The sequence below is a fragment of the Pelecanus crispus genome, chromosome 3 (assembly GCF_030463565.1).
Source record: "Pelecanus crispus isolate bPelCri1 chromosome 3, bPelCri1.pri, whole genome shotgun sequence".
Lineage (NCBI taxonomy): Eukaryota > Metazoa > Chordata > Aves > Pelecaniformes > Pelecanidae > Pelecanus > Pelecanus crispus.
In genome coordinates, this window is record NC_134645.1 from 84557071 (window position 1) to 84582757 (window position 25687).

Below are 25687 nucleotides of genomic sequence, written 5' to 3' on the forward strand. Positions count from 1 at the left end.
GATTCTGTGTTTTGAAGGACACGAAGTAATGCCTGCCTTAAACACTTACAAGTAATTGTAGTAGTATCTTTTTTGACACACATTGCATTACTTTGCTGCTTCAGTATATGTTGATATTTTTGTCTTATTGTTTGCACTTTATTGTTAATGTGTCAAGAAAGATGTTCCTTTGTGTATATCAAATAATTAATGTGTTTGCACTACATACACAGAAATTTCTCTAAGACAAAGTCTCAGATCCAGTATCAGAAGAGGTCTGACTTCTATCAATTAACGAAGACACATGTTTTATCACACAAAAAAAATATATATATTTGTTCTATGACATAAATTCTGAACACTGTCTGTTCCGTATTTTGACTTAGGCATATGCCATGGAAGAGCTAAACCAGTCTGGCAAAAACAAACACTGCTTATAGACAAAACAGAGATGCAGAACAGTCTTCATTTAACAAACAAATTCTACATTACAGAAAACATTGATGTGAACCTACTGGCATTACTTCTTTAAAAATCTGCATTTTCCAAAACAGTACTATTCAAATGGCATTATCATAAAAGTTACACAATTTGTATAGATAGAATTGAAATCTAAATGGACAGTAAAAAGCTTCCAAAAGTTGACTTACATGATCAATTAGTTCACGAACCATTCCATTCCACTGTCCACTGGCATCTTCCTGGGCTCCATATTTTCCATCCTCCACCAGTCTAATCTCATAGGAAAATCCAAGGATAGTAGACAGCTCCCTGAGGAGGTCAATGCAATATCCTTCAAATCGATCATTTCCATACAAGGGCTTGTCAGACTTCTTGAACATAACATATGGCTCTTCCTGTAAAAATTAAAAAGACAGAATGGATAATGAGTGGCCCCTCACCTTTGTCTTCTTTTTAATCTGAAGTAGTACACTGTTGTGATACCACTCCCTGTACAGAGATCTAAAATGAAAAGTAGAATCCTTTTAGCTTTTGGTTATATCTGCCTGAAGTCTTTATGTATCTTAAAACTAAAGTTAGTCAGAAGACCCTCTTTCTTGTTTTTATTTGAAAAAAATGACACCGTAAACACCATCAACATATCTTCAAGGAATTCATATAAACACTAAATTTAAATGTGCTCCTTAATAAGCTACATTATACATTAACATCAAATGCATTGTTTGGATGGACATTGTAAGCCTCTTAAAATGCAGAAACAATGTGCTTTGGCAACTGAAAAAAAAAAAATTCAATCCCCAAACATCAATCAATTGCTTTAATTATTAGGTTTTACACTTTTCTTCACACAAGTATTTTAACTGTTTTTTCAATGCTATGTTAGGTAAAGTATAGAAAACCCACAGGGGGAGGAAAAAGTCAGTGAAATCACCTACTGTTCTCTTGCCTCAAGTTATAGGCTGCCATTCACAAGACTGCAGCAAAACCAGAAAAAAGTTAACTCAAAAAGCAAATGCTATGATATACATTCCATGAAAACTGAATTTATTTTCTTTAAACATTTATCTCCTTATATTTAATTTAAACTACAATGTGACTTTTTGGCATAAAGTGATGTGCAAACAGAACAGCAAATTAAAATGGTTGGCAGAATATTCATAATTATGGGAAGAAATAACATTTAGCAAAATACAGGATTTTTACATCTGTTTCTCAATATAGGATAACCTTCCTCAAATACAAAGCTGAAGGAAAAAAGGCAAAAAGCAAAAGGTAGTTTTCCACTACAGTATGGCACCAATATTCAAGTCGTATTTGATAGGTTAAATACACCACTCAGTCTTTGATCATGTTTTAGACAGGCTTTTTTTCATTTTTTACAATAATAAAAAAAATAAGCACCAAGTAAGGTAAGACAAATGGTAGTAGATGCAATTACTGCGCCAAATATAAGTCTCAATGAATAATCACATAAACTCTCCAGGGTAACAACAGAATTCATACAGCCCTAAATCTCCACATTAGCACACAGCAGGGTTAAAGGCACTTCATTCTACAGGCATCTGACAGCTTTAATAAGGATTTGTCAGTATTCCTGATGTAAACATCTATCTTGAGGTGTCCTATGATTTAAGCATTATAGCTGTATAAAGCTGGAACTTTAACATATGATTTTACCCAAAATGCAAAGGAGAAAGCAGGGAGAATTCTTGATCTCAAAAGAAGTGTGTTCAGAATATATCTGTTCCCCTGTTGCATAAAACAAACTACTGAATCAAGCCTCTGTTAAGACTCTATATACTTCTTTTGAAAGTAATAAGGTTATGGCCATATAAGTACACCACTGATCCTCATACAATTAACAAGGAATGTGACATGACATAAATGGCCCAGAGAAACTACTAGGATGTTTTGACAGAAACTTTTCAAACAATAGATAGGCAAATGACTTGAGGAGAGCTCTTCTAGATGTAGTACTGACAAAACAAAGACCTGACTGAAAACATGAAAGTTGAAAGCAATTTAAATGACAAGGATCACTGAATAATTCTTGAGAAGCAGAGACAGTGACAGAACAAAAACTGTGTATAAAAACAGTTGTTAATAAACACAATGGATATGAAATATCTCATAGAAAACTACTGAAAGGAAAACAGTTTTTCAGGTGAAATGAGAATTCCTCAAAGCAAGCACACTACTGGCCAAGCAGAAGCTATGCTAAGACAAAACACAGGAAGTGTAGAAAAAGAAGCAACAAGACTCAAACATGAATTCCTCAATGAACTGAAACTCAGAAAAAGAAGTATGGAGGAAGTGGAATGTAACTGATAACACGAAGGACAAACAGAAAAGCAAACAAACATAAAATTTATGCAGGGACAAATGCTAAAACAAAAAATACGGTAAAATTAGCAATCGATATTAAGGATAACAAGTGACATTCTAGAAGCAAGGATGAAAGGAAATTCTAGGAACTAGTTCATCTGTTGCCCAGCAGGAAGAGAAAACCATGAAATGACATTCCAAAGACAATCAATCAGTTTGATGATTTTCCTGTGTCTGTCTTCTCTGAAAAGTCTAATACCGATCAGATAATGTACAAAATTAACACAAGAAATACATGTAAAGGTGTTTAGACTAAATTAGGGAAAGATAACTTCAGTGAGTCCTTGAACTTTATTTTCAGGAAGTTTGGACTTGATGAATTCACAGAAGAACTGCTTTTAGCAATTTGAGATCCATTAGGAATTATCTTTAAGAATTCATGGAGGCTTCAAGGAGACTGTAAAAGGCTTATCTTTCAACACTTCCCAATCCAAAAAACTTCACAAATTGGAGAAAGAAGGGCTATGAACTTGTAGGTTGCTTAATGCAATATTTAGAAAAAAGTATCTTTATCCTAAGCAAATAATAAAAATTATCATTTTTGGGAACCTAAGGCTGAGAGAATATGGAGAAGGGAAGAAGTTGAGGAAAGTCATCACAGCATGTTATATGCAAAGTCATCCTGTTCTTCCTAAAAATACAAAGAAAATTCGATTGTCCAGAAATGTGCACTTCATTGAAAGAGATTCATTATCAATCTGGAAAATTATAATAAGCGATATAGGGTACAGTTAAATATTTCCACTTATTCTTGAACAGAAAAGATGCTAATTGGATGTGTATTCACTCTACAATGGGGCAGGATCAGAATTCAAAATTATAAGTTTCAGAAAATAGAAGAATAATTTTAAAATTAAGGAATTAATAAATAAAGAAAAAAGAAAATAATTAATTAATTAAAAGGAATTAATTACTATTTCCACACTTCAGATTAATAATATATTGCAGAAATTCAGGAGGAAAAGAGCTGATTAGGTAGTAACTCTATAAAATTAATTTCTAGATATTATGGGGATCATGTACTAGAATCAACAACATCACACCATTAACTGCAAGGGAAAAAAAAAAAAAAACCTGACCTACTTGGATCTGCTTTAAGCAGGACTTGGGACTGGAGGACCTACAGTGGTCACTTCCCACCACAATTACTCTAACTTTTTATATTTTTGACACTATTAATGTTTCAGTTGTTGTATTCCATTCAGTTGAATATTGCTGTTCAGGAGAAAAGTTAAGCAAGGTCTACACAATAAGATGAGGAAAGACTGAAAGAATATAGGTTGTTTCACTTAAGGAAGAACAGACTGAAAGGGAAGTGATAAGTCTTCAACACATACAAAGTTGTTGCAAAAAGGAACCAGAAAACTTCTTTTCTGTAGAGGGGACAGGAATTAATGGCCTTAAACTTTAGCAAAAGAAACAGAGGCTAGAAACTAGGAGACACTTTATAATGGTAACTATACTTAAGTGCCACAGTAGGTTATCTAAGAATTTGGACAGTTTTTCTAGAATAAAAAGCTAAGCTCAATCACATCTTGTTTAGAAGGAAAAAAAAAAAAAAAAAAAAAAAAAAAAAAACCCAAACAGGAAAACAGCTACCTGTGGCAACCATTTCTGATGTGAAAAGAACGTTCACCATCCAGGAAGTGAAATTATGACAATTGACAAATTGTCCATTTCAGCTGTGAGGTTCTGTGTTTTTGGAATTTTCCAAAATGTCTGGAACTTCTTTATCAACAGTAGTTAATTCAAATATATTATCCCACATTAAATTGGGATTACATACTCAATAAAATTGTTTAGCTACACTTTAAACCCTAAAATTTATTTCTGAAGGTATTAAAAAAACCCCTGTTTCAGACGTAAAAAACCTCAGGCTTGTGCTTCCCAAATGTAACATTTTATATATGCCTCCGTAGGCATTATGAAATTCCTATGTAGGTTGGAATGCTCCTGTACACAGATCCTAGACATTTACTCTCTGAGTTGTTCAGATATTTACAGAGTCACACATCCCCCTGTCTTTCTGGAATGTTAACAAGATTCTTGATAAGAGTTTTGTTTCTGTTCTCCATTCCACGTAATCCTGAATTATATGGGGCAGAATTTAAATATGTGTGACATATAAACACGTGTTTTTATGCTACTATTTAATAATTACAATATTTTGTTGTGGAAGAAAAGTTTTTGCTGAGAAGGCTCATCAATGAGTTATTAATACTCTTAATACTGTCATAATCCTTACATTAAGCCAGTACTTAATGGCTTTTGCTGCTTTTCCTTATTGTCTTCCACTGTCCAAAACATTTGCTTTTTCTCTTCAGACCTTGTAAATGGTCATAGAATCATAGAATCATAGAATCGTTTAGGTTGGAAAAGACCTTTAAGATCATCCAGTCCAACCATTAACCTACACTACCAAGCCCACACTAAACCAATCAAGGGTAGACTAGACTAAACCATATCCCCAAGTGCCACATCTACCCTTTTTTGAATGCTTCCAGGGATGGGGACTCTACCACCTCTCTGGGCACCCTGTTCCAATGCTTGACCACCCTTTCCGTGAAGAAATTTTTCCTAATTTCCAACCTAAACCTCCCCTGGCGCAGCTTAAGCCCATTTCCTCTCGTCCTATCACTAACTACTTGGGAGAATAGACCAACACCCACCTCACTACAACCTCCTTTCAGGTAGTTGGAGAGAGCAATAAGGTCTCCCCTCAGCCTCCTCTTCTCTAGGCTAAACAACTCCAGTTCGCTCAGCTGCTCCTCATAAGGCCTGTGCTCCAGACCCTTCACCAGCCTTGTTGCCCTTCTCTGAACATGCTCCAGCACCTCAATGTCTTTCCTGTATTGAGGAGTCCAAAACTGGACACAGCATTCCAGGTGTGGCCGCACCAGCGCCAAGCTCTATACAGTCAAAAGACTCCCTAAACATACAGAGCCACCCCACTGCCTCTCCTTCCTTGCCTATCCCTTCTGAAGAGCTTATAGCCCTCCAGTGCAGCACTCCAGTCATGAGAGTCGTCCCGCCACGTTTCTGTGATGGCGACTATGTCATAGCCATCCTGCTGCACAAGGGCTTCCAGCTCCTCCTGTTTGTTGCCCATGCTACGTGCATTGGTGTAGATGCACTTGAGCCAGGCTATCGATTTCATCCCCAATGTTGCCATGCTACCCCTGGGCTCCTCACTAGCGGGCCCGTTTATATCCCCTTCCCCTTCCCCCTTCAAACCTAGTTTAAAGCCCTCTCAATGAGTCCCGCCAACTCATGGGCGAGAATCCTTTTCCCCTTTGGAGACAGCCGATCTCCATCAGCCGCCAGCAGGCCCAGTGCCATGTAAACCTCTCCGTGACCGAAAAACCCAAAGTTCCACCGATGGCACCAGCCTCTGAGCCACCTGTTAATCAGGTGAGTTTTCCTGTTCCTTTCAGCACTCTTAGCTGCCACTGACGGGATTGAGGAAAACACTACCTGTGTCCCTGATCCTGCAACCAATCACCCCAGTGCCCTGAAGTCCCTCTTCATTGCCTTAGGACTTCTATGTGTAATCTCATTACTGCCAACCTGTACAACCAGCAACGGGTAGTAATCGGAGGGCCTCATGAGGTCGGGGAGTTTCCTAGTAACATCCCTAACCCGGGCCCCAGGGAGGCAGCAGACTTCCCTGTGGGATGGGTCCGGGCGGCAGATCGGTCCCTCAGCTCCCTGCAGGAGGGAATCACCCACCACAATTACCCTCCTTTTTTTCTTAACAGGGGCAGTCGTAATCCGTGAGGTTGCCTGACTGGCCCTCAGCACCCCGTGGCTGGACCTTCGCCTTCACCTCCCTCCTCCCTTGCCCGGCCCTCAACTCCCAGAGCCCCGTATCTGTTGTGTAGGGGCAGCTGGGAAGGTGAGGGAGGCCGGGAGGGGATTCGCCTGCCACCCCGGGCAGGGACCTGTTTCCATTCCCTGCCATCTCTTGGATCCCCTCCTTCTGCTTGCCGGCAAGAGGGCAGGGGATCCTCCGCTCCTTGCAGGGCCTCCGCCTGCTGCCCTGGCCCCAGGGACGGCAGGGTGCGGCTCCACCAGTCTATCTCCCTCTCACACTCCCTGATGCTCCTCAGCCTTTCCACCTCCCCCTTCAGCTCTGCCACCAGGCTGAGCAGATCATCTACCTGCTCACAGCGAAGACATTTGCCGTCTCCGCTGCCCTGCGGTACAAGCGACAGGCTCAGGCACTCCCTGCAGCCGGCGACCTGGATGGCTGCGTGTTGGTGCGGGAGCTCTGGCTGGGTCACCACATTCCTTCTGGCGGCGGCTTTCGGGCGGGTGGTGACCACAGCTGCCAGGTGTTCTCCTGGGAGGGCAACGACCACTGCCTGAGCTTCCCTTTGGAACTAGGAGGGGGGGACTCGGCCCTCCCCACACGAACTGCCTGCGCCAACTGCCGCGCCAACTGCCGCGCCAACCGCCACGCCCTCCTAGCGCGCCACGCCCTGTTTGCCCGTCCTGGTCGCCACGCTCCCTGGGGGCTGCTTTCATAGGTGGGGGTTTGGCCGCCGTCACTCCTGGCCCCGCCCACGCTGCGTCAGAGCTGCTGCACGTCAGCAGCTCGCCCTTTCCCGCTCGTCCCCACTTGAGGCAGGGGGTTCAGACCATTTGCCATGTAAAGCATTTTTCTTACTTAACTTCAACAGGATTCATCTTAAATTTATCAGGAAGTGGGTTTCAACACTTATTAAATCCCAAAGTTTTCTCTAGTTCTTCTCTTTTTCCTCTGGTAATATACAATACACATTCTAAATATTGAACACAGCATTTACGAATTCTGGACAAGTCCATGCAAAGGATCTACTGCATGCTTTATTTGTTCAAGTTTTAAATTTATAGTATGGACTAATGTAACACGGTTGCCAAGTACACACTCAGGAACGTGTCTGTGCATTAAACATATGATCACCATTGCTTCTTGGTGGATTACCACTTCTATCAAAATCTTTCAGTAGGACAATTGCCACCGATTAAGTAGATAGAGTATTTAAACTGAGTGATTCATAAAGATTATATAAACAACTGGTTTATACTTACTTTAATATTGTTCACAATTTAATTTTGTACTTCAGCTCCTGAAAACACGACCTTTACAAGTTACTAGACCACATCACACAACAAGTTGGTCAGACTTGTTTTCAGAATGTTTACAACATATTCTTCAAAATCTTCTAAACAGTTTCAGTTGAAATTAAGTCTTTCAACTGGACATATCTCCCTGGAAAAAAAAACAAAACAAAACAAAAAAAACCAACACACCTTCCCTTTAGCACCTTTACTAGTGCTTGAAATAAGTAGCTTGAAGCAAAAGCCATTGAAGAAGCACTGTCTACAGAGAGGTGCTCCAAGAAAAAGATTCCTGAATAAATCTTTATGCAGATACAATGTTTCCACAAAATGTGGCTGAATTAACTTAGGCTATAGGAAAAGAATTCTACCATGTATTTTTATGAAGTATGCTTGTTCTGAAATAAGAGCAACCAAAGGGAGAATTACTGCACTTTGAAAACAACCCTTTTCTTCATCCAAATTAATCTTGCTTCTAGTTTAACTTGTTATTGATATATGAAATTTGCCAACTTTGTAGTGAACCTTTGACCAGCTTAGCAGTAAGGAATTACCCAAATTAAGTTTATACATATAGAAATACTTAGAATATGGAAATAAATAAAAATATAAAGGGCATTGGGAGTAATGAGAGAAATGAAAGGGGTGTGGGTAAATAAAGTTTTGATATCTTTAATTTACATTTGAAATTGGGAGGCTAGATAAATTTATGTTTTCTGACAAGATTTAAACCATAGGGGTTTATAAACCTTGTGCAAGAGCAAAGTGAGTCTAAATTACATATAAAGGTTCACATATACAATCATACATCTAATTCTACAGTTAGATAATTCATGGCATTTAATTTAAATATTTGTAGAAAAAGCAAGAAATAGAAACGGTGTCATTTTAATGCCAACAGAGAGCGATATATACTGGTAAGTAAGATATATAAGGTAAGTAACCTTATGTATCTATGCTCAGAAACATGCAGTACACGCCTCCAACTTTCAGTGTATACCTCTATCACCAAACTATCAAATTTAATCTGAAATCAAACACTGTTTTTGTTTCAACTGGTTATATTTCATATGGATAGCTTTTTCCTTGAAGGGAAAGTCTTCACACCACTAGTTCATTTTAAAATAGGACAGTTTAGAAGAACAAAAGCAAACAACTAAAACCTTCGACTTTTCACTGGAGATAAACTGACAATATCTCTAGCACTCAGGACAATAGCATGACAAGAGAACAATCTCTGGGTTTTTTTAGAAATTTGAGATATATTGCACATAAATTATCTTCGGTGCTAAGCACCCACATTGCACCTGAAGGAGATAGTCACATGAACAGTTAGTAGTCTGAAGTGTTCAGTTTGGCTAATTAACTCTATGAACATGAGCTTGGGTTATCTGGAGAATGCAATCACCCTTTTACACATGGGTAGCTGTAAATATTCTGTCAATGTAAAACAGGTGAGCAATTTGGAAAAATTTAGCACTACAGAGTTGATAATTTTCTTGCATATGCCACCAAGACTATTTTCACTAGTTCTCTCAATAACATTACAGCATCATTATTATGTCAGTTAGATTTCAACCTGTGAATATTAAAAAGACGTCTTCCAAGTATGAGCTGTGTTTCTGATTTTCAGCAAATTTCTGCCAAGTTAGATGGCTTCTTCAAGATCATTCATTATGTGCATATGTGATTTATTCAATGACCATAGAACAAGAATGTATACCATGTGTGACAAGAATACTTTGAGTTTGTTTGGAAAACATCAATGTGTGTTATCATGACCATATTTTTAAAGGTTGTTTAAGAAAAACAGAAAACTAAGCAACTACTCACTGTACAGGGGGTCACTCAACTTGACCACGTATACCGGCCTACCGAAGCTGCCCATGGCTGCTAACATGAGAGAAGCCATCTTTAAATTATGTATTAGACTGCTACAAAAACTAGTGTTTGAGTGCCAGAGCAGAATTTATAGGGTATGCAGAATTTATATTCTGTAGTTCTGATATCAGTACCATATTAATAACATTGAACAGAAATATACCTTTAAAGCTGCATATGGTCTTGTATCCTGTTCTGGAAGCTGGACTGTAGTTTAGATGCAATAAGTTGCAATAAGATGCTTACTTTTCAAGTGCAAAAAGTATCATGACTAGTTATGAAACAGTGGTCATGATGGTCAATGATTGCGTGACTTTAATTTTTCCTGCCTGTGGGGATTTTATGTGGAGTGCAAGTTGGATCTTGCAGAGGAAAGCTGCCCTTTAAAGACTACCAGGTCAAAGGAAATAAAAAATGGTATCAACACATTCATCAACAACTATTCAGCCTAAAATACAAGAAAATCCAACATACTTGCAAAGAGATTTCTGAAGAATAAAGAAAATTAGAAAATATTTTTGGAGCAATTTTTGTCTGAAAAAATTCTGTATGAAGCAAGTATATAGCAGGATGGAATCTTTCCTTTCCAGAAATATTGTTCTATATCTTAGTAGTCATTAAATTCCAATGAACGTAACTCTACAATACTCTGCAGAACTCCTAAAGGTTTAAGAGGATCATGAGGGGATAGGGTTTTATTCTCGGAGATCATTCTAGTCCAGTGAAAGAAAGGAAATGAAAGATAGTCAATTCCAGTGACTCAAAAAAGTGATATAATACAAAGTGATCTTGTTTCATGAAATGCAGGTTTATGCCTCATTAAAAAGACATCTAATTTATGTGGCCTTTATCTCAGCACAAGGAAAATCAATTATCTGCAAAAGCAGCTAACTAGTACCTAGCTGACTAGAAAGAAATAAGTACTTGTTTAGTACAAAACATTTTGAGAAGAAAATTAATCTGGTCTAGAGAGGATGCAAGGTAGAAATTTTTTTTTATTAAAAACTTACTAATGATAATTGCCAGTATAAAAAAATGAGAAGAATTAGAGTCATGATGACAAACCTAGCAGGAAAATATGCATTCTCAGAATAGTTAAATTTCTTGTTTCAACCATTAAGAACGGACCAAGTTAGCTAAAATACTTGTATTTCTTGTTCATATGTCATATATTAATTGAATGATTCTTGGTCAATATTGTAAAGGATAAATTAGAGGATGAGACACCATTTATAAATACATGTCACTAAGTGGTACTACGCATGCCTATGTAACAGAAAACAAAATCAGACTTTTATAATTGTAGCAGATACCAATCTAATTGAAAGATATAGCAGACTGACACAATACTAAAATTACCTAAAATAAATAAATAAAGATTAAAATATAAATGCCTAACTCAAAGGTACTGAAAGTACTTTCATATCAGATTCAACTGGCAAACAAATAAATAATTACAGAATTAAAAGTTAATGTTAATTTGAATAAAATTGTCATAACTTCATGATTTATTTCACATATAAACTGATAGAAGACCAAACCTGCCTTGAAGTGAACATTTGCAAAATAATCGAGCATTGGATAACAAACATAGAAAAGGATTAAAGAAAATTCTCATAATACATAGAAATTAATCCTATATCTTTCTTACCTATTTAAGGAATGTTTGACTGCAAAACCTAAGCTTCTTGAATTGGTGCTACAAAATTTTTGCAGTGAAATTTACACACATTTAAATTCATGAAAACCTGGCTCGCCAAATTTTAATCCTAATCAAGTAACCCCTTCTGAAGAGCAAAGTGTTAAAACCTTTCTAGGTATTCACTCAGTATATATTTGTGATTCTTTTCAGTACAACTTTTTTTTTTTTTAAACATTGACTCATTTTCTTACATTAACCTGTAAGAAAAAAAAAAAAAACTGTTTTTTTTCTGGTAACACAAATATTGGGTGAACAGTAAGTAACAAGGAGGAGATATTGTGCAAAGATTTTAAGATAGACTCAAGAAAATAGTGTATATTTTAACATTTTAAAGGAAAGCTTTGAGAAACAGTAACAAAAATCATAGCTTTAAGAAAGAAATTTACCCTGAGAACCCCTGTTGAGAGCAATTATTTACTTCATTTCATCAACAGGTCAGCTTGCTACAAAACTTTAACATCCAATTAGTCATTTAATGTCTCATAAGACTAAAATATCTTCAATGAAGATTGATACAGAAGAGCCCCACCGCCCCCGAGCCAGATAACTACTAAAAGTGAGAATGCAGATAAACTAGTAAATGCAAGCAAACTTTTTGCTGAGAAAATTTACTGCGAAGTACACTAATTAAAACTACTGCAGATAAAGATGTGATCACAAAGAAGAGTAAAGTAGCAGGTAGATTAAAAATTATATCTGAAAATAGAAGTTAAATCCTTGAAAAGTATTTATTGAATAGTATAAAAAAAATTACAAAAGTTCATTCAAGAATTATATGACCCCCCAAGTGACAGATGACTGTTGTTTTCATACAAACTTTCATCAACATGTACTGTTGATGAATAAAGACATTTTGCCTTATTGATAAGATGATGTCCTCCTGGCTGCATGGTGAACTTTAATCACAGTGATTCTTTCCAGTGATAGTGAAGTCAAAATAATCAGATGACAGGCATTTGTCATACACTGTCATCAGAGGGCATAGCACCCTTCTGATTGCAAAAAAGAAGATTACATCAAGAAGCACAGAAATTACATAAAATCTTTATTTGATAAAAATAGTTTTCTGAAGTCCAAAAATCAAATAAGATAAAAATTGGGCAGATTAAAAAATAAACAAGAAGGAGAAGCCATGTTTCAATTGTATTGTATTGAAGGCCAGATTAAATTATCACAATGTTTTCTTCTGACTTTATGTGCTAAGCTTCCATGATGTAAACAATTAGTTTTCTCATAACAGCTCTCTAAGTTGCATCATTTCTATGATACAGAGTAAGTATACTACCTCCAAAGACTTTTTTCATTAGGGATGCAAATATAACAGTTTTTTCCATTACATATTTTCACGCATTCTACTTGCAAATTTACCTATATTCATTTTTTAATGCACAAATTGCATCACAATCTTAAAGCTTCCCTACACAATAAAAGGTAATTGTCTTATGTTTCTACATGTTGAATTAATATTGTAACTTTTCAGACTTGTTTTAGTGTTTAAAATGTACAACTAACACTTGAATGAAAACCCACTTATTCTATACAAATGTGGGCATGGAAAAATTTACTGATAATTTTCTTTATATTTGGTTGTCTTGATCTATATGTTTTCTTTTCAGATTGGGACATGAAATACTTGAATTATTCCTGTGAGCTGCATTATATTTCAACTACAAAGATATTACTAGAAATTACAACAATAAATTCTACATTTCAAATTTTTCTAATTTTAATTTTACGGACAGTTATCAAACATGGATTGTTCATTAATACTTTCAACATGGACGTAAGTATTTTTTAAAGAATCAAGAACTTTCGTATTACTATCAGTACTGAAAAAAGCAAAACAACAAGAAAAAGTGGAAACACTGACAACGAAAAGAGGAAAACCATCTTCAAAATTTGCCACTGAGAGAGAGAATTTTAATCATTAGCTTCTGTTCACCAGGGATACTGGATTTAAAAGGCTGTCATATCTAATTAACATTTATGTCAGATGTAAGGAATACACAATAGGCTTTCACAGTTGGCAGTCAAAATTCAGGTGGGAGAAGTGAAGCAATCCACTAGTTACAATCAATCAAAACAATGTAATATATTAGACATCTCACTAGTCATTTGAACCAGGATATTCTAATAGAAGAAATTAAGGCCAGACACAAGAAAACACCTAAGTTGCCTTCCTCCACTGTACTATCTATAAGAGAAATTAATTTTTAATATCCTTATTTGACATCTTTTAAGGTATTTCCTGAAAGATTCCCTAGTATGACCTTTTGGGTCATGAAACACGTAGTCGTAACTATGCTTTGACAAATCAAGGCCTAAAGAACTCAAGCCATAGTTGTTCTTTTCTGCAGTTTCACTCCTCATTTTGTCAGGCTCCTAAAAAAAATATTTTGTTTTTTCACCCACAATTTGCACTTAACTTTTGCCAGAATTCAAATTAATTCAGCTGTATCCCAAGAATGTGTACTAAGTTTCCATAACTTTTGCCAGAATTCAAATTAATTCAGCTGTATCCCAAGAATGTGTACTAAGTTTCCATTCCAGTAAAACGAAACAGATATGAGTGGATGCCTCTCTCGAGCAAAACCACTTGACTCAATAAACCACGAACGTGAAATCATTAAACTGTTGCAACACCGCAGGCTGTACTAACCTATTTTTCAGCTGAACTGAATCATACTGTCTTCATGATACATGAAGAATATCAAAGACATTATTACGCCTTACTATAATGGAAAGCAAGGTATTATTTTCTTAAGCTGTATCTTAAATTTTCAGAAGACTGGGGAAAATCAAACAAAAAAATGCAAACCCAAGACATCCCACAAATACAGCAAGCATTTTCCTAGATGGATGGCCCTTGGTGTTCATAAGTGCAAATCTTGAAGTGGAGTTATAAACTGATCCTTGCCTCCATGTAAAAATATATTTTTATTACTAACATTTTAGTAGAAGGGAATTGAAGTACTAGAGAATTATTTGAGAGAAGTTCTTTGGGATGATGATGGAAGCTTGGAACCCAAAGAAAGTACTTCTCAGTCATTATCCAGAGACATAAATACATGGCCATCCTACCTTCTGCTTGCACCCAAGCAAGAGAAAAATAGCTTTATTGACATTGTTCTACTAAGTCGAACTTTAACTTGTGCTGATCCCACTGCACTCATTCATATACTGTAACTCCCTTCAAACCTCATCATTTTTTTCTGATAAGCAACACTTACTTTTATGTCTGAAATACAAACAAGCACTGTGGCCAAGCGTATCTCTGGACACCTTGCAAGTCTGAAGGCCCCAAAGATTATTAGAAGTACACAGACATTATGCTGGATCTCAGGACAATGTTAATTTTCAACTTAATTTTTTTTTGCATTTTGAGCACCATAAACTATAAAGGAAGCTAATTTACCTTTCTCAGTGGAAAAATTCCTGAAACACGTTAAAGTAGTTTGCTTTACATTTCTGCTACACCTTCAAGAAGTCAGTCAGTTTACCATCTGCACTGGTGGCTGAAGACAGACGAGTGGAATGGAGGCAGGAGTGGAATGAAATTCAGGAAGGAGAGGGTGCAGACTCTGGATGTTGAAGTGGGTATGAGAAGTCTGGGAGAGGCATTTAGGCACACAGTGATCATGACAGGAAAGTATATAAAAAAGGGATAAGAAAAATACTAAAACTGGAAAGTAAGGAATTGTATATTCCTTTAGCTTCCAAAGAAAATACTATCACACCTGAGTAAACTGAAAATAGAAAACCATCGAGTTTACAGTTTTTCTGCTAGACAAAAACAGATTCAACTATTTCATGGCAGTACACAAAATTCAAATAGATTTATGAGAGAGAAGTAAATATTTAGGACTATAACATCAGCTGGAACCAAATATTATTGAATTATTAATATGTCAAAATTCAGGTATTGCTTGAATCATTCCAGGATGATATAACAGTAATTATGAGAAAATGCCTGCATCAAGTATAATTCCTCAAAATATACTATAAAAATGAAAAATATTACAAATCTGCAATTCTGTGTACAAGTGAGTGACCCATATTTATAGAAATTAAAGGTAAAGGGTTTATAAATATATATATTAACTTAAAATTTGGCCATAAAAACACATGTTTTAAATATCCTTTGAGCCCAACAGAAAAGGAGAGAAAGTATGACATACCTAAAAAAAAAAAAAAAACCAAAGCTAAAACCTTGGGCTTTGCTTGATTTTCTATTTTTATTTTGAAAACAAGTTGGCATATATAATTGCATCAGATTTCTACCCATTTGAAAAAACAGTATTTATAAATAAGATAATAAAATACAGTGTTGGGATATTATATTTTGAACTAAATAAAATTATTTTGAAACTCCGTTGTAATTATTCTTTCTTCTAACACATTCAAAGATAGTTTTTTCAGGGAAGTATAGGGAAAAAAAAAAATCACATCTCAAAAGTGAAGTAACAAAAAACTGCTAATTTGAGATTATTGCACAGCTTTCATAACTTGCACAAATTTCTTGAAAAAATTAAACTTGATAGCTGTGAGCTTTTCAGAGTTTTGATGTAAGCAGATACAGAAAAGCACATAACAGCTATAAGGGAAAGGAAAGGAGCATCCATTTCAGCAGAACAAAACAAATGAACCTGTGTGCTAAGATGTACAGGCTGGTATGCAATGTAGCATAAACAAACAAACACCATGCACATACACTTATAAATATGAAAATTGAATTCCAAAGTTAAAAAGCTTCCAAAGTAAAGGTAGAATATGTACAAGAACAAAAAATATTTTGATACATATATCTAAAATTTAAAGGAAAAAAAAATCAGAGTTCTAATAGCTGGCATAACAAAGTCAATTTAGGAGAATCAAATTATAAGAAAACCTTATTAATGAACTTGAAAGGTTTTTTGTTGGTTTTTTTTAAATGTAGAATATTCATAATGTAGAATTTTAATTGTAGAAGAAATTCTGAAGTTCCAATGCAGATGGCATGAAAATAAAATAAAGCAAGAGTCAAAAAGATTAAGATATCCAAAGCTATGCTTATAAAAGATACAAACAACATTTTTTAAAATTATTATAATTATTTTTCAAATGTTTCCTCCTCTAAAAAGCTGACCATTGCTCCATCAGATATGTTTAGTTGGTACTTTGGATCGCTATGGAACCAGAACTTGGAAACCAGAAATGCTTCTGCACCAAAACTACATGCAGTAGACTTCTGAGAAGTGATGAAGTCCTGGGAACCCTGACCCCTTTTCATAACAGAGCCATTGAATTTCTCATAAGCCAAGGAATAATCTTTCAGATGGTTACCTATAGCATGTATTATGCAGAATTCAAGACAAAAAAGATCACATAGTTTCATCCTTACTTGCAGTAGATAAATTTATGAATTTATGAATTCATAATGAAATGAATGTAGTTCATTTATTATTATTTTGCCTATCAATATATTTTTGTCTTCAGTAGACTCAACCACCACTGAAAAAGCAGGGTATACTCACAGTTGTAAAGATCTTAATGATTACAATATAAAGGGGGAAAACAATATTGTTCAGAATTTCAGAAGACAGAATTAAAAATACAAGAAAGACTGGTATCTTTAAAAGAAAAGTGAGCATTAAAGCAAGTACAAAGAAAACTGATCAAGACTCCATGGCTGACAGTATACTATAGACTATTGTAGAGAATTGTTAAAGTGAAAAAAAAACATAGAAAAATCACATGAACATCTTAAATGAGAGAACTGTCTTTTTTTAAAGCAGTATTTTCCAGACTGGAAAAAGGAGAGAAAAGGAATGTGATGAAGAAGAAAATATGTTTCTAGGAGACGTAGTATTTTATATTACTTGCATTTCTTTGCTACAAAATGAATATTCAGTAATATGCTTTCTGTCCAACAGAAATGTATTTATTAAGCATAAAAAGATAGAGCTACAAAAGTAAGCTAGTACATGTGCTTTCTGGACCATAACAATTTTTGGTTCATTTCATTACTCTGAGTTCCACTCTTATAAGGTCTTAATAGCTGAAAAGAGTCGATGCAACTACCAAACTTTCACTGAACAACAACAGAAGTATAAAAGGCAGTTACAAGTGAGCAACTTGTAACACCAATTTAAAGTCCTCATATTTCTTTTATTTATTATTTTATTTAGATAAGTGCAAAGAGGACAGATGCTTATAAAACACTAACCAAAAGTTATCCCTTAAGAGAAAGGGTATCCTTGATTACAGAAAGCAGCTGCTATGCTAAATCTCAGAGACCTATTTTTGTGAGATTTACCAGTCCAAAATCAGTGCTCATTGATAGCACTATAATTTATATTTGTGCAGCTTACCTTTTCTTGAGATCATTATTTCAAACAAAACCCTGCAAATGTAAGTATCAGTATACAAAATCAATATGATACATACAGTATATGAACTCAAACCTCATCAATAGATAGATGTCAAAACACAAATAAAATTGAAACACCCTAAGTTATTGAGCGTTTCCTGTGCAATCTTTCAGGGATTGATCCTTGTCCCAGTACTGTTATCACTGATCTGGAATCAAGTATACAAAGATTGCTAATGAAGTGCGCAGATGACACAAAGTCTGGTTGAGTACCAAGTAATGAAGGGAACACATCACTAATAGAGATAGGACTATATTCTAGAAAGCAGTAATTCTAGAAAGCAATAAGGAAAAACATGAAACAGTTATATATCAGTAGAATGCTTCAAGAAAAATCCTAGGCAGGATATCTGGATACAACATAACAGGAGCATAGGGGGATCAACTGGAATTACTAAGAAACATTATTTGATAATACAAGTTCTTATATATAGAAAATTTTGAAAAATTGAAGGGCAGTGGGAAGAAAAAAGACAGACTAATACTCTAGAAAACATGCTTTTACTTTAAGAGACTATGAGAGCTTCATTTACATTTTATAAAAAAGAAACATAGGAGATTATATGTTTACAAACTGTAATTAACTGTACAAGAGAAAGTTATGGTAAAATTGTGCTGGTCTTAGCATAACAAGAACTTAGGTCTGAAAGTGTCAGCCATGTTACAATTATATATCAGGTATGTATTTTTCAATTAGTGGAATAAAGGAAACAAAGGATTTCAGAAGATCTTCTATAATTTGTAAGTCTTCAAATAAAAACAGACGTTATAAGTAACCAAAAAGTTACCCACTGGATGAAATTATATGGCTTATGTTACATAAAAGGTTAGAAACACACTGGCATTTGTATTTACATACCTATGAAAATTCATTCTAGCTTGCAACATAAAAATATATGTTGGTTAGCAAAAGTTTCTTATTAAAGAATAAACCTTTTGGGAAGTGTGGTTTTTTTTTTTTATATCTGCAAATTCACGATAATGGTGGCGGCAGACAAACACAGCAGACACTTCTAGAAATTTTTTCATTTGTGTTGAAATTAAAATGACTATTTCAAAATTATGGTGTGGAAATTAGTGAACATTTTTTTTATATAAATAAATATATATAATTAAAAGTAAAAAATACCTCATTCACTACTGTGAATTTGTCAACAATGGCAATGAAAAAGAAGTTACTTCTGATCTAGTTCAAATGATAGCTCAATTAAATTTATGTATGATTAAAAATTTCAGCTTAATATTCAAGTAATAAAGATGATGCAAACAAACGTAAAACACTTCGTACTTTCCTTAGAGATAATATCATGGTGTTAGATTAGCAAATGAAAGCAATAAATTTTGCTGTCTAAAATCATCAGGTTAATAGACAAACCACTTTTTTAAACAAACACCTTTTGTCCTCTCATATGGTGCTGAATAAAACAGCTTTGTGAAGGAACCAAACATTTTAGTCAATAATAAGGAAAGTGAAATTGCTAATCAACTGACATAACTCTAAAATTGGGATAATTTACTTACAATTTAGATGAGAGTAAATATCCATGACTAACTTAACTGGAGTTCATTCATGACACAGTAATTTCTAAGTAACTGTAACGTATGCTACAGACTGTTCATTACTGCTGTAATTAGTATAGCATATTCTATTAGCTTTCCTGTACAACTGTATGCAAATATAATGCATATATATGTATGCAAATATAATGCAAATATAATTGCTTACCAAGATGGTGGTAACGATTAAAGAGCGATTGGACAGGGAATCTGTTATATTTGCTGGTTTTCCTTTCTGATTCTCTGTCATGTTAAGGCCACTCAATGGATCCCAAGTTCCAACCTGTAAAACAGTAAATTACTGTGGAAGTTGTCCATTAGATACATTTCAGCATCTAGAAAAGAACACTATAAGGAAAAACAGATTGCTACAGGAGAAAAAAAAAAAAAAAAGATTGCTAATATTTATTATTAAACCCTATTCCATTACTCTCTGTCATCACATTTAAAGTCTGCTTGTTTAAAATATTATTCACAATACCTCAAAGGGTGTTTCGTGAAGTGTGACATTAAGTGGAAAAATGATGTACAGAATGTCTAAAGCTACGCTGAATACTTAATTTTCCATTTGACTTTCATTCTTTAAGATAAACCACATCTGAAGATAACTTAATAGTTAGGTGGAAATTCATTTGCAGAGCAGAGAGCATTGTCTCTACAGAAGGATTTACCATTTTCTATGATCAGAGAGAACAGCACAGCGAAAAGATGTTTTGGGGAAAAAGTAATGGAGAAGACTGAAAGTAGGTTAAGTGGAATAACTTAATTGATTTACAGATAAATGTTCAGTACATAGCTCTTTTGACATATTATACCTTGACATTCTTATTCCAGTAAAGTCAATAGGATTTTTATCTAAGTAAAGAGGCCCAGGATTATCCTTTGACACTCAAAAGTCTATGGGGCCAGATGGGATCCACCCAACAGTACTGAGGAAGCTGGCAGAGGAGCTTGCCAAGCCACATTCCATCATCTGTCAGCAGTCCTGGTTAACAGGGGAGATCCCTGATGACTGGAGGCTTGAGAATGTGACATTCATCTACAAGAAGGTCTGGAAAGAGGACCCAGGGAACTACAGGCCTGTCAGCCTGACCTCAGTACCGGGAAAGATTATGGAGCAGTTTATCTTGAGTACACTCAACAGGCATGTGCAGGTCAACCAGGGGATCAGGCCCAGCCAGCATGGGTTCATGAAAGGCAGGTCCTGCTTGACCAACCTGATCTCCTTCTACAACCAGGTGACCTGCCTAGTGGATGAGCAAAAGTCTGTGGATGTCATCTACCTGGATTTTAGTAAAGCCTTTGACATCGTCTCCCACAGCATTCTCCTAGAGAAGCTGGTAGCTCATGGCTTAGGCAGGTGTACTCTTCACTGGGTACAAAACTGCCTGGATGGCCAAGCCCAGAGAGTTGTGGTCAACAGAGTTAAACCCAGCTCGCGACTGGTCACAAGCGGTGTTCCCCAGGGCTCTGGTTTGTGGCCACTCTTGTTTAATATCTTTATCAATGATCTGGATGAGGGGATTGAGTGCGCCCTCAGTAAGTTTGCAGATGACACCAAATTGGGTGGGAGTGACAATCTGCTTGAGGGTAGAAAGGCCCTGCAGAGGGGGCTGGACAGGCTGAATTGGTGGGCTGAGGTCAATTGTATGGGGTTTAACATGGCCAAGTGCCAGGTCCTGCACTTCGGTCGCAACAACCCCATGCAACACTACAGGCTTGGGGAAGAGGGGCTGGAAAGCTGCCTGGCCGAAAAGGGGCCTGCAGCTGCTGCTTGACAGAACATGAGCCAGCAGTGTGCCCAGGTGGCCAAGAAGGCCAACAGCATCCTGGCTTGTATCAGGAATACTGTGTCCAGCAGGAGCAGGGAGGTGATTGTCCCCCTGTACTCGGCACTGGTGAGGTCGCACCTCAAATACTGTGTCCAGTTTTGGGCCCCTCAATACAAGAAAGACATTGAGGTGCTGGAGCGTGTTTAGAGAAGGGCAGCGAAGCTGGTGAAGGGTCTGGAGCACAGGTCTTATGAGGAGCGTCTGAGGGAACTGGGGTTGTTTAGTCTGGAGAAGAGGAGGCTGAGGGGAGACCTTATTGCTCTCTACAACTGCCTGAAAGGAGGTTGTAGGGAGGTGGGTGTTGGTCTATTCTTCCAAGTAACTAGCGATAGGACGAGAGGAAATGGGCTCAAGCGGCACCAAGGGGAAGGTTTAGATTGGATATTAGGAAAAATTTCTTTACGGAAAGGGTTGGAACAGGCTGCCCAGAGAGGTGGTGGAGTCACCATCCCTGGAAGTGTTCAAAAAAAGGGTAGACGTGGCACTTTGTGATATGGTTTAGTGGGCACGGTGGTGTTGCGTTGATGGTTGGACTGATGATCTTAGACGTCCTTTCCAATCTTAATGATTCAATTCTATTCTATTCTTTAAGTATCAGGTCAAGGACAGTCTCACATACTAAGTAATAAATATTGGGGCTTATGTTTACATCATTTATCTGCAATTTCATCACTATACAACTAAAATGGGCAAGCAGTAAGTACAAGTATCCATTTTTAAACATCAGAATATTTCTATTACTCCATTGTCTAAAAAAAACCCCAAAAACCCTACAAATGTTGTTTGTTTTTAGGAAGGATTTTAAATACAATTTCAAATACTGAGCAATATCTATAATATAAGTTATAGATACTTTAAAACTAAATCTAGACAGTAATTTAAATATTCTGTAAGATTAGATTGTGAATATATATGTATGTATAGCTGTATACATAAACACCACAACTTTTTTTTTTTAATCTTTTAAAATGATTCCTGAGAAGTTGTTCACAGACTTTTAAGTGATTTGTTGCAGTACGGCTGCCAAGTAAGTTCAGGATGCAATTTGGTATGGGTTAAATAAAAAGAGTTTCATTTCTAAAACCGAGAATACAGCTGAGCATGAATCAGTGGAAGCTGTAACAGAGAAAAGACAAATTTGTTCTCTTTTTCTATGATTTTCTGTCCCACAGAAATCAATATTTGATCTTTCTTCTTTACATAACACTCAATTCCAAGAAGTCACTCCTTTAAATGGCTGTGATTCTTGAATTTTGGCCATTCAGTACCTTGTAAACTGACAAAAGAATCATGAAGGGAAGAAAGGGGAACATGTGTGTCTCAGAAATACCATTAGAAAATAACATCTAACGCATCATTTCAAAGTACCAAAAGAAACCAAAGCTTACTACCAAGAAACTTTTCTTCATCTACTCTTTTAATACCATTTCATTTAGTGACTTGAAATGCTTTTAGGAAAACAAAAATGTTCAGCCTTGTAGTTTGGCCATAATTAAGAAATTGTAAAAGGACCGAGAACTTTTAGTTGCAATAGTCTGTTAATTATGGCAATCATAGTGTTTCCTTTACTCCAAAGAAAGACCCAAACTAGAACAGAATAACAAGGAGTAACAAAGACTGGAACTTGAGCCTGTCCCTGCTGTTTCTTCACATAACTGAAGCTGGACTAATCACCTTCATGAGATTCAACTTCAGGTATGCAAGTAGCACAAAAATTTCTAAAGGAATGCCATCACCTTATCTGATCAATTTAAAGTACATGATTTAATGAATTTAGGATTTTATTCAAGTTCAAGTTCATAATTCAAATTTATCTTGGCAAAAGCTAATGCATTGCTAATTAAAATACTTACTCACCTACTTTTTAACATAGCCACAGCCACAAGCAAATGAATAATTATCAACTGTTAGAATTTGGGGTTTATCTAACTACATCCATCTAGTTTTATAAGACCTATCAACAGCATTACTTTAAAAACAAACATCTGTCTTGATACATTATTGCATTATTTTTCTAAATAAGGTTAATTGTACTTCTATTACTATTTTTGTGAATCAAAAAGCTAAGAAATGGAAAAAAAGTTGGATGTTTCAAATAAGACATTCTTTGCATTGTCTTTATTAATGAGCTCGAACTCAACAACTTACGCCACAGATTCTGATATACTACTGCTATGTATAGCTCCCAAATCACACAAACATCTTCTCAGAGCTGCTGCTTCTAGAGAAAACTGTGCATAAACAGTGCAGCAAATTCATTCTTTTCTATTTGCTTAAGCACAGTGTTTTAATTTTAAAGTAGCCTTTTGAACAGAATATAATTGCTAATGTGCTTTCACCACCTAAGTTTAAATGCCAAAAATGTAGAAAAAGCAAATCAAAGTACTCACTACATATAACTGCAATTCAAATGACTTACAGTTTACCTCTACTGCATTACATTTATTTCCAACAAACTTCCAAGTTTTCCTAAAAAATGAAACAAACTGACATTGTAATATACACCTTAGAGAGAAGGTTCACACAGGAAATACAGTCACAGGGAGGCTGTCAGGTCCTCAATCCCCTGTTCTTCCCTTCAAGTCCCCTAAGTGGCTAGACTATTCTGGAGTGAGCATGCCAATTTGGACATGTTAACACTTATTATCCATGGCACAGAACCCAAACCAGGAGTTCCCATGAAGCTGACATTGTGCTCCAGAGTGAGGCAAAGAATCTCTGTGATACAAAGAACTAGCTCAGTCAAGAATCAGCTTATTCAAGTTGAAACCACTCCAACAAGAGCTACTAACAGAGTCATTATCAAATATCAGAAACATTCGGTAACATGGCAATTGGGGTCCTTCTCAAGGACATGGAACACAGTTTCCTGACTACACTTGAGTGATAAATTAAAACTTGCATCTAATCTTCCATATATTTAACTATCAGGTTACTGCAGTCCTGAAGAAAGTTTGGACATAAGTTCCCTTTCTTTTATTGTTGCTTTGATAAACTACAATTCTCTGTTTGTAGCTGGGGTTTTTTGGTTGGGGTTTGTCTTTCTGGGGGTTGTTAGTGGTTTTTTTGGGGGAAGGGTAAGAAAACAGTTTCCAGAAAAAAATTCTCAAGTAATTTGCAGCCTCTAATTAAGTTGCATCATCTGATCTAAGACAACGGTGGCAATGCAATGTAACTTAATTATATAACTGTATGGAACAAGTCCTAAACCTGTAATCCAAATGAAAAATACATGTCTGTGATACTATCAGACATCTTCCTAATAGGAAATTAACAGCAAATTAATCTTTTTCCTTTCATTGGAGTTTACGAACACTGAGACAGTCATTGTCGAAAGGTAGATAAAGAGGAAAAACTTGGAAATATGTGCTTAGACTCTTGATTGTAGAGTCATAATTTTCTCAGAATTCTGTATTTGTTAGAAGATTACCTATCTCTATGAAGACACCATCCCTTTAGACTTCAATAAGTGGGATTTCTGGGAGTGTTCTGGTGGAGTACTGCAATATGCTTGCCACTTCCTTATATTCTTCAGACTTCTGCAACTGGCCACTTTCAGGTACAGAATACTAGACTAGATGAATCTAGAGATTCTTTTCACATGCACCACAAGAAAGGCTTGCCCATCCACCTTTAGGTAGGTACACTCTGAGGTTTCCAGATGGTCAATCAATCCTATACCACTTAAACAAAACTCTTAAATAATTCACAAAATTTACTACTCTATAGTTCGATAGTACAATTTCAAAACTAAATCTCACCAGAAGTGTTTAAAAATAATCAGTGTCATTACCAAAGGAAAGAATTCAGCAAATACTAAAAAGAAGTTTGGCTAATGTTCTCACAAATTTAAAATTAATTTGATTCTTTCAGGTTCAGATATTTTGTGCAGTCTCCAAAAAAAGATCAGTACAATTGTGCTTATTTCCAAATATATTAATTTATTTTCATAGTAAAATGCAATTAGCACGATTTGTGAAAGAATAATACTCTAGAAAAAAATTACTTAATAAATAATAAAAACTAAGTAAAAATATCAGACCTGTTAAATCAGAATGAATAATAATTTAAATTTTGAATACTGAAAACTACACACAGTTAATATGTACAATAAAAATTGTCTTTAAACTTTTAATAGGTTCATATAGTAGAATAATTAGAAACAGTTATGATACGTTCTTGGACCTTCATCTAGGATGGAGAGTGCTGATTACAGTAATTCACATAAAATTTATATAGTCTGCTCAGCAATCCAGTAGGGATTTGAGGAGAAAGTTATATTGGATTTCAGCTCTAAGTTACTAGTCTCTTCTGGAAATACTAGATGGATTTTTGTGCCATTTAACAATACATTTGGTATCAGAATAAGGACATAAA

The 25687-nt window shown here is 35.7% G+C and overlaps 1 protein-coding gene across 1 annotated transcript in view; it reads right to left on the minus strand.

Annotated features, from left to right (window-relative positions):
* The window catches only part of GRIK2 (glutamate ionotropic receptor kainate type subunit 2), a 449336-nt gene that overhangs the window by 181169 nt on the left and 242480 nt on the right, over positions 1-25687 (minus strand). Inside the window, 2 exon segments of the mRNA XM_075708130.1 lie at positions 630-836; positions 19648-19761. Of these exon segments, the coding sequence (XP_075564245.1) occupies positions 630-836; positions 19648-19761 (321 nt within the window).